We start from the raw sequence: 10,619 nt of genomic DNA, 5'->3' as shown, positions 1-10,619 counted from the left end.
AGAACATTTACAGGCGAGATATACCCGTTTCGACATATGAAACTGCCCTTTTATATAAGAATCAATTCGTAATATAAAGTTTCAGATAAGACTGAACGTACCAATACGAGTCAACCCGAGTCCCGGTGTATGAGTATAAAATAAATAACTTATAAAAGATAACATTTCTGTTACACTTCTTTTACAAACTTATACTTATTCCGTATGTTTAAAAGGAAACTACTTATACTCGAATATATAATAAATCCAAAACTACGATACCCTATAAATAAAGGGGATATATTCAAATTCTTCCAAAAAACGATATGCAAAAAACTATTTATGACAGTTCTTTCGCGGGAAAATAAACACAAAATAAGCAGTTTAAGCAAATACTCATACACTGAAATTCGAAGGTCAACCGTATAGTACGGATTCTTAATACTGGGGTGCCTAACACTTTCTCCAGGGATCATCAGAACCCTTACCTATAACATTGGATTACAAAGGTTTTTTCACATTATTTGAATAAACCCTTCAAAACTGGTTTTCCTAATTTCCTAAAAATTAGGTGGCGACTCTTTTTCAAAACAAAGTCCGAAAGAGCATCAACGAGTTCGTAGTAGCCTTTTATGCCCTAACCCAGCGTAAAAAGTGAACCGTAACAGTCATGAACTGCGGGGGACCCATGGTGTCTATGTACCACTCGCTCCGGAATTGATCACAGATCACGAGCCCATAACTAGGTCGCGTCCTCATCCCCTGTCAAACGTGCCTTAAAACTAGGCCAAATCCTCACCCCCTGTCAAATGTGCCCTATATATGTACCTGATTACAAGATGAATCTCAATGTACTTCCAGTTCAACATGTAGTATGAAGCATGATAAGTCAATAATATCAATATCAAGGAATACAGGGCACCACGCCACAAGTCACAGCAATAATCAGATAATTCAAATCAACAACAGCATAAATGCATAAGTCATATCAATTAACAAGAAGAGTATATATGTCAACTCCTTCCTTCCCATATCACAACAAATAAACCTCAGGTTTTAGTACATAAAATAATGGCGAGAAACCTACATAATCAGAAATTATACCAACCTAAGTAATATCCAACCAGACGTCATGTCCGAAGACCTAATCATATTTTATCCCGTCAATTCTACTACATATACAATCAACTAATCAAAGTCTAACTCAAGTAAACCATAACCTACCTCAGGTGCAGAACTGGAACAAATGCAAGGTACTCCGCTAGAGATTTTCCTTTTTGTAATGCCCCGGAACGCTCAAAGTCTAGCAATATAACACTAAGTAAGCAACAAGCCATCTAAAAAAAATAAGCATCAACATTGGGGAAGAAGACCCCACATACTCCTAACTTTTTCGAATGGGTGAAACCAGAATTTAAGGGTGAATTTATCCTACCCTCAATCTCTACAATCATAGTCTTCCAATTTATGAGTTTTCTAATCATATTAGCCTTTTCAAATCAGATTTTAGGAAAATTTCTCACTTGGGTGGAACCCTAAGTCTCAATACATAATTATCACCATGATTAATTAATTTCCCGTCCTAGAAGGTGATAACCTACACTACTAGATGCTAGAACAGTAATGAAATCAACAATCCACCATTTATTCAAGGGTTTACTAATTCTAGCATTCTAGGATTTTCATTCTCCATCAAAGAACCTTGACTATTTATGGAATTTAAAGAAGAACAGGGAAATGAAAAAAGTAAGGATTAAGACTTACCCTTATAGAACTTAAAGAAGAAAAGGGAAATGGAAAAAGTAAGGATTAAGACTTACCCTCAAAGATGGGCAATGAAATAATTTCGTCTCTTTCTCTCACTACTAAAAAAATAGCGTTTAGTGACGGACGTATTCCGTCGCTAATCAACATATATCTGTTGCTAAACATGTGTTGCGACGGATTAGCGACGGAATGTCGTCTGTTGCGATTTTGCGCGTTGCTAACCTATTAGCGACGGAAAATTGAAATCCGTAGCAAACTTAGCGACAGAGTAACGACGTATGAGATTCGTTCCACATTATAGCCACGGATTATTTTTGTTGCTATTGTTATGAATTCCGTGACTAATTTCATATTTCATTTCGTCGTTTTAGTAAATTAGCGACGAAAACCATTGTCGCTAATCCGTCGCAAAATATTGAATTATTTGTGCCTGCATTTAGCGACAATACAATATTTGTCCCTCTAGCAACGACCAAAATCCGTCGCAAATCAAATATTTTTCTTCTGTTTTTTTTTAAATACACATGTTGAAACATACTAAATAGAAATTAATAAATACCCTTAAAAATAACTGACATTCACATAAAATAATATTTATAAAAAAAGTTCAAAATAGATAGCGAAATCCCAATCGTTAAGTCCAAAACACCGACAACACCAAGCTATCAACTACCAAAAGAACCCACACATCCATCAAGTATTGTTAGTGCATAAGTTTGTTCTTTCCAACAAAAAGCAGATAACATAAAAAACTAATGCATGGGTGAAGGACTACGATCATCATCAGAAACTAAAGGATCAACATCGTCAACGTTAGCAGTAGTAGGAGGAGGCACTATGGGTGTCACAACTGATGGTTTGTTGATAGGGGTATTTGGATGATGTGATGGTGAAGAAATCACTCTGCGTGCCTTCTCAATTCCGAAGCTGTAGACATCTGCTTTGTAGGTCAAATAACCCCATAGCACATACTCGGGTGTCATGTATCCTCTGCAGTTATTAACATACAATTATGTTACAAATTTTACCTAACCATACTGCTGATAAGATAAAGGCAATAAAGAAATCTAGTTTGGATTTTACATCAGAACTTACATTGTTCCAGCAACTCGAGTGCTAATATGGGTATTATCATCTCCAGTAAGTCTAGCTAGCCCGAAGTCCGAAATTTTGGGATTTAGATCTCTATCTAGCAGTACATTAGTAGCTTTAATGTCTCTGTGTACAATTCTAAGGCTTGATTCCTCATGAAGGTAAGCCAGACCTTTAGCAATCCCAACACAAATCTTGACCCTTGTCGGCCAATCAAGTATCAATTGACTTTTCTCTGAATCTAAAGTTGTCCATACTAAAATGTTAATGGGCATTTCATAGAGATCGAACTGGTAGTAGTTTAGAAACTTTTCTTAAAAGAGAAGGTGTAACTTACTAAATAATGCGCGAGCAAGGCTATTATTTTCCAAGTATTCATATACGAGCAGTAATTCAGTCCCTTCAATGCAGCAGCCATGCAGATTAACAAGATTCGGGTGCTGCAAACAAGAAATCATGCCAATCTCATTTAGAAAGAACTTCAACACGCATATGTCATTCATGGGAAAATAATAGCAAAGTCAATATGTGTGCGCTCATCCAAATAGATTTCCTCCGTTTCTAAACCATCAGCTTACGAACAACATCATAATAAATGGTGAACTTTTCCCCCTTGACATTACTACTAAAAATATACAGCCTCCATCCCTTTTAGGCAGAGATAATGGCAAACACAACTGCTGTACTTAAACAGTTCTAATATTAGTATCGAACTTGTCTGCTGCAAGCCCGGAACTTGCAAGGACCAATTAACTTGGCTTTTGATTGTTCATTCAAATGAATAGCTAATAAGAAATATAGTGCGTGTATATAAAAGAGAGGCAAATAATTTCAGAATTACAGGGAAGTAAAAGCTACACTCATCAAGAATTACGAGAGCTTGTAGCATCATAGATCAGTAACATACTAATACTTATAGTTGGTACAGAACCACACACAGATCAAGCCAGGTACAAATTTTAATAGCTTAATTCAAAGAAACATTTCCAATAATAAATTAGGAATGCTATTGAAAATTTACTCTTTCAATCATTCAAGCAGGCTGATTTAAAGTTCACAGATTGGCTTTTGATGCTGATAATGTTTTACTTGTCTCAAAATAAATGTCGCAACTCTGAAGAAACCAAAGCAAATCAACTGTTCAGAGAAATACCCCACCAGTTATCTTTTGCAATTTCAGAAGCCAACTGGTGGTCAAATAGCACGGTGAAGAATGGAAAGAATCAGAATTCCCCACATATTGACATGGATCATCTTAGATAGCAATGCACGATGGATGAATCCATGATGATGAAGATATTCCAAACCCTTTAAAGCTTCTCGTAATACTGTTGCAATAACAGTCTCTTCAAAGCCATCTGGATGAGCAGCCTTCAGAATGTGGAGACAGGAACCTCCAGCCATACAAGGCATGATAACCCATAGATTGTGATCACTAACAAAGGAGCAGTGTGATTTAAGAACATTGGGATGATCAACTAGGACCATTGTTTGGGCTTCACGTGAGATGTTATTCTGGATATAAGTGTGAAAAGGAATCAGAAATTTGCCTTGATTCTACAATCAGATTATCATCAACCAAATCAAACAAAATGCCAGATCAGTTAATTACTCGTTTCTGGTAGATATTTAGTTTTAACCTCTTCATTTTCAGAAGCTACTGATAACCTTAGCTTCTATCAGCTAAAACTAGCAAGAAGCGAAGCAAAAAGGAATTCACTTTTGAAAACTACTTCTATTTGAGCTTTCATAGACAAATTTACCACGAAGCAACCTGTTGAATTGGCTTATCCAAAGTTCAAGTGTAAGACAAGTCTAAGCTAATTGTTATGTTTCAACTCTTTTCACAGAATGCTAGCATGTTGCATGAGATATTTTAGCGCTCATAACCAAGCAGTGAACCAAATAAGAACTGAACTGTTGAGGTGAATCAAAAGCACATGGCTACAGGAACTTGATTACCAAGCCATACACAACATAGCACTTTTAGCCTCCGTCAAATATTTAACCAACTCTGTCTCTTAGATTTGATGAGAACAGTGAAAGAAAGGAAGTTAGTGGGAACTCACATATAAAGGTACGGTTGTAGTATCCAAGACCAGCTGCATCCAAGACCATTTGTCGGTATGGATTATCGAATCCCGATTCAGGTTGAGAACCACCGTCCAAATCATTACCAGAAGCTATCTCACCGATCACATCTTTTTCCCCTTGATACTCCCAAACAAAATAGTCCTCAACAAATCCAAAATTAAAAAGGTGATATTTAACGATTTCAACATCCATGTATTTAATGTTGTGACATTTTTTACATGGACATCTAACCTTGTTACCGCTCATGTAATTTCGTTGAGAAAGTGCAAAATGGATAAAATTATCTACACCGGTTACAAAGCTAGAGTTTATACCCCCTCGGCCATCCAACCTATCGTACATCCAATCACGCTCTAGATTATTCATGTTCCTATTAATGTTGACATAAACAAAGCAATCAAATTAATGTTCTGTCTTCATATCATTAATACAACCAAATGACCTCTAAATGGAAGAACAAGCTGAAATAACTTAGTGAAACAGAACATATCATTCACCTTTTAGTTAAAAAAAAAATGACAAACTAAAATAAAGCTGAAACTGAAACAAAAAAAATCGAGAAGAAGCCCAGTTCACTAACACTGATTTCAAATCACAGATTATATAAAGAATGTTGAGTTCTTCAAGCTTTTTCTCGACATGCAACGAATTAAAACAAACTCTAACCACCAAATAATATTATCCTACAAGATTTAGCACAAACAAAGGTCGAATTTCCATTTTCATCAGATTTTGGCCGAAATAGAGATTCCCAACACTTAACCTTCAAATAAATTATAAACCCAACAGTTTTCAACACACCCAACTTCGATTTTAGCCCAAAAAAACACTTAAAGACACTCTGTCCTTTAGATAAGAAGCAAGAAAACACAGATATCTTAATTTCGTTTTAGATTTAATGTCAGAAAACACAAAGAAGGAGATAAAGAAGAAAGAAACTGCCCATAAAACATAGAAAAATCAAAACATACCTTTCCTTTAGATAAAAGTTGCAGTAGAAGAAGAGAAAAACACAATAGAAACCCTAGATTCACATTATTTTGATCTATGTTGTGCTCTCTCTCTCTATGTTAGCAATTTCGCACAGTCTATCTCTCTATCCGTGTTGGCTGCTGCGTTTGGAAATGAAATAATGTGTACCCTAGCTAGGAGATATCTTTTTTTTTTTTTACATTTAACGACGGAATAGCGACGGATTTTATATTCCGTCGCTAAATAATACATTCATTTCTTTTAATAATTAATATTGCAACAAAATATTCCATTGCTGCAAATATATATTTTTTTCTAGAAAAATTAAAGGCCTAGCGACGGATATGTCGTTGCTGAATCCGTCGCTAATTAAAAATAAAATTTGTCGCGCCTCTTCTGTTGCTAAATCTGTAGTGAAATTTAAGGCGCCAAAAATTCGCGCTAATTATTAGTAACGAAACTCAGTTTTCGTTGCTAATCCGTCACTATATAATGAGATAAAATTTTAGTTGCTTTTCTTGCGACAAAATGAGAAATCCGTAGCTAATCCGTCGTTAATTAGCGACAGAATATGGTCTGTCGCTAATATTCCGTCACTAAACGCTGATTTTTTAGTAGTGTCTATTGGAAACTGTTTTTAGAGTTATGGGACCAATGACTCGAAATTGTCATTATAAAAGTGGGTTTATGCCTCCCGTCGAATGCTACAGCGGTCACTAGGTTCGCTGCAGCGGTCTCGCTGTAGCGGCAATATCCACCACTACGGCTAACCTCATTAATTGGCCAGACTCGCCACAGCAGTAAAGACCGCGCCGTAGCGCCTGTTATACCCTATTTTAACCGGAGTCAAAATAGTTTACAACATCCCGGTAATTCCGAGGTTAATTAAAGTTAGGAGTCGCCACCTAATTATTTATGGTGAATTAGGACACCTAAAGTTCATTAAAGTTATTTTCTAAAGTCTAACTCCGTTTTAAAGTCTACGAAACCAAAATTCTAGGTAAGGGTTCAACTAATCTAGAGGGAAGGTATTAGGCATCCTCTAAGATTCATTTACAAATGGTTAACCGACCGGACTTATAATTAATTAGGCTAAGTGTAAATGTAATATTATAGAAAAGAAAATAATTTTGTAAGTATTGCTAAAGTTATAGAGACATGTAAGAATGCTATTAAAATAGGGCTTGTGGAAATAATAGTTTGTATAAAAGAGTTTAGTTATAAACTAAAAGAGCGCGGGATATGTAACGTTTTAAACATAGTTGAAAATAACTCAAAAGGGGAGGCCTTAACTAATTTTTGTTTTAAGGGTACGGAAAGATAGGATTTTTCTTTCTCCTTTTTATTATGTTTATTAACTACGCCTAGCTAAAAGGTGCACGTGATTGATTCAAGCTTGAAGAGTTGTTTATAAAATATACTTGAGTTCATATTTATATATCAGTAACCTTGAGATTTCCAATATAGTAGAATGAAAACATAATTCAAAAATATGTATTCATGGCTTTACGCCCTTGAAAAACAATTGCTTTAATATAGATAAATATTATAGGTACTATAGATAATTTAATATAAAAGAAGAAAATGGAACTATGGAATTAATTATTGGTTCTTCCTACCCATTTACTAAAAACCCGACCCCTCTAATTCCGCTAAGGTTCATTCTAGCTAAGAAAACAAGCAAGTAAAGCATTAGTTGTGCAACATAAGTTAAATGCACAAAATAGGGAGCAAATATAATTAAATGGGCGTAGCCCATTTTAAAAAAAAAAAAAAAAACTGCTGCAATCCGCTGCTGTTCGCTGCCACTGTTATGGGCCTCGGCCCAGAACTCTTTTTATTATTATTTTTTTTTGCTGCGGGTGGGCTGACTCGAGAAGAGGATTTTGTTGGGCTTTTAGCCCAATACCGAATGCGGAGGAGGACGAGTCCCTCGGACTCGTATGCGGAGGTCATGCATAAACGAAAGGAAAGAAAGATTAGTACATGATCAATAAATAAAGCTACATAATGTAAAATCCAAACGAGCAAATCAACGGCTTCATTGTTTGAAACACTTAATAAGTGATTAAGACTAGACCAACCATTTACTCAATATCTAAACAGCCAACGTGACTTAAACTACCCACTGCCAAACAAGTAAAGGAACAAAGACCCAAGCAAGCGTGGTGGCAAACTAGTTCAGTAAACATTTCTCAATTGAACCAAATATGCATTCTTCTATAGCTAGGTAAAGCACTATCATCAAGAGGCTGTCGTACATGGTTTTGAAACAAGGTAACTTCCTATACTCGTGTTCTCTATCATAAGTGCAAAGTATACCATAAACAAGCATGTGATGATATTTAGCTTGATTAGATTCATGGCTCAACTGATCACACAGATCTTGGTAGCTAGATTCGAAGAAACCCAAAATGTTAAGTTCAAGAAATTAGACAGCCTTAGAGTCACAGCCTCAGGAATTCGAATCTGGTCTTAAGTAATACAAAGATTTAACATGCTTAAATGGATGAGAACAGCCAACAAGTTAAAAATAGCTTCATCTTTTAACCAATCTTTAGCACTTCCTTAATAAACAAAGACCAAGAACCTCGAATAAGGACCTTACAACCACTATCTATAAACAAGAAGCAGGACCTAATTTTTTGAAGTTAGTGAATCCAAATTCGAATCATTCTGTCGAATTAAATTCGTATGACAAACATTAAGACCATTCAAGGAAAATCAACTAAACATAGAGAAGATAATGTTCCGAAATATTCTGATGCTTTAGTCCTAAAGATATTGTTGAGGCTAAAACAAACGCGAAACTTAAAATTCATGCATAATGGAAATAACTTATTAGCAGGTCTGGATCAGATTAAAATTCTCACAGAAAGTTTATACTACAGCAACTCATTTCAGACCTGAATCCATTCAAAACATAAGAAAATAGTACCTTCAAACTCCAAGCTTCAATACCGTATCCAAAGAGGAGAAGGGGAAGGGTAGAAAGGGATCCACGCCATCTTTGGATCTTTCAACAAGTATTCAAACCAGCAGGTTTATTTTCAAACGACAAACCAAACGTCATTTAACAGAACTAAGTGATATATCAGACTCTAACATGGATGCTTATGGACAAAGTGACATGGAACCACCACACTTACAGTCATATCTAACATTTTTTTCAGAGCTAAACATCTATCCAGGCTTAGCCTATAGTGATTCAACACAAACCACGAGTGAGCAGCATGAATGCACTGGATCATGCAAAATTAATTACGAATTTTAATCAACAAGTTCGTCTCTTCAAACTATACCATCTTAACAGCTACACTATACCAAAACTCTTAACACTAGTCACATAGTCTTGTTAATTTTAATTAAGCAGAAACAAGGCTACAACATTAATATAACAGAACTAAACCAAATTAAACAGAAGCAGAACTACAACACTAATGTAACAAAACTAGAGAAATGTAGACTAAGACGAGGAAAATAACCTTTTAATGGTGCAGTGAACGGGTGCGGGAGTGTCGAATCTACTCTCTCGTATTGACAGATTCGAGATTCGAGTCAAAATTAAAGTATCTCTGTCGTAGTTGGAATTCTTTCGCCGAACAGCGACGAAAGTTAAACGAATCGTCAAGAGTTTAATCTTTCGTCACAATTCTCATAGTTCAACAAAAAGTGTTTTTCTGATTTTTAAAGTTCAAGACCAGATAAAAAAAAGACTCGAGACTCTGTGACAGAAAATGCTCGCGTATCCAATCCCCCTTTTTTCGGCTGAGAACTTAGAGGCCATTTACAGGAAAAGGTTAGGGTTTTCTAGGTTCGAAATTGGGCGGGATTTGAAATCAAATTGTTTCAAAAATCAGAACGTTAGGGGGGCTTATTCTGATCAGAAACAACAGAAGAAGGAGACAAAGCTCCAATAAAACTTGTACTTGAAGAATCAAAAACAAAAGCTGATAAGGCGAGATTCAGACTTACAACAGACAAGAAATTCATTAAAGTTTGGATTGAAACAAAACACAAAAAGACAAGAAAAAGGATGAAAACCTTTCTTCAATATTGAACCCGTGACAACCCATTAATGATCCCTCCCGATTTAGCCATGCGAGGTCTGTTTATGGTTAAAGATGCTTTGGTTCTTTGCTGGAAAAGGAGGGGAGAGGAAAGGTAGAGAGAAAGGCTGAGCAGAGGGGTGAAGAAGAGATGCAGAGGAAAGGGAAGTGTTGCACGAGAATGGGATGGCAGAGTCTGTGGGGGCGAAAGGGGCGGAGCAGGCATCTGAAAATTGAAGGGAGAAGATGAAGTGTCGTCGTGTGTTTGTGTTTGTGTGTTGATTAGGGTAGATGAAGTTTCAACTGATTAAGAAAAATAAATGGGTCGATCGGGTAATAGATGTGGGCTGGACGGGTGAAAGGTGGACTGATCTGTTTTTAATGGATAATGGGCTTGATCACTTGGGCTAGTCTGAAATGGGTTAATGGCCGTTTGGGCTAATAATTTGGCTGAAATTGATGATCCTTCCTCCTCTATTTAATTATTCTTGGGCCTTTAACTTAATAACTAGTACAAAATATATTATGTGAAGACAAATAGTAATTAGTGTATATAAAGTAAAAATTAATTTAACGAGTACAAATTCTAAAATGAAACGATGATGAACCATTTAAGATTTGTGATAAAGTAATGAAAGTAATGATGTTAATAGTTATAAAAATAGT

General features: G+C 35.9%; 1 protein-coding gene across 2 annotated transcripts; it reads right to left on the bottom strand.

The window, feature by feature from the left end:
- Nucleotides 1-2,323: 2,323 nt before the first annotated feature.
- On the bottom strand, nt 2,324-10,404 carry LOC132631984 (probable LRR receptor-like serine/threonine-protein kinase At1g53430). Of its 2 annotated transcripts, XM_060347766.1 has the most exons (5): nt 9,390-10,404; nt 4,908-5,302; nt 3,176-4,353; nt 2,842-3,079; nt 2,324-2,736 (listed from the first exon to the last, which is right to left on the bottom strand). In XM_060347766.1, exons 3-5 carry the CDS (start codon nt 3,339-3,341, stop codon nt 2,499-2,501), a joined length of 642 nt encoding a protein of 213 aa, XP_060203749.1. In that variant the 5' UTR covers nt 3,342-4,353; nt 4,908-5,302; nt 9,390-10,404; the 3' UTR covers nt 2,324-2,498. The 2 variants fall into 2 exon arrangements, with proteins under 2 accessions (XP_060203749.1, XP_060203750.1); XM_060347767.1 differs by lacking the exons at nt 4,908-5,302; nt 9,390-10,404 and having other exon boundaries at nt 3,176-4,874.
- Between the last annotated feature and the right edge of the window lie 215 nt (nt 10,405-10,619).

This window comes from Lycium barbarum, chromosome 3 (genome assembly GCF_019175385.1).
Source record: "Lycium barbarum isolate Lr01 chromosome 3, ASM1917538v2, whole genome shotgun sequence".
NCBI lineage: Eukaryota > Viridiplantae > Streptophyta > Magnoliopsida > Solanales > Solanaceae > Lycium > Lycium barbarum.
The sequence above is the reverse complement of the archived record's forward strand: the minus strand, read 5'-3'. Positions and strand labels throughout refer to the sequence as shown.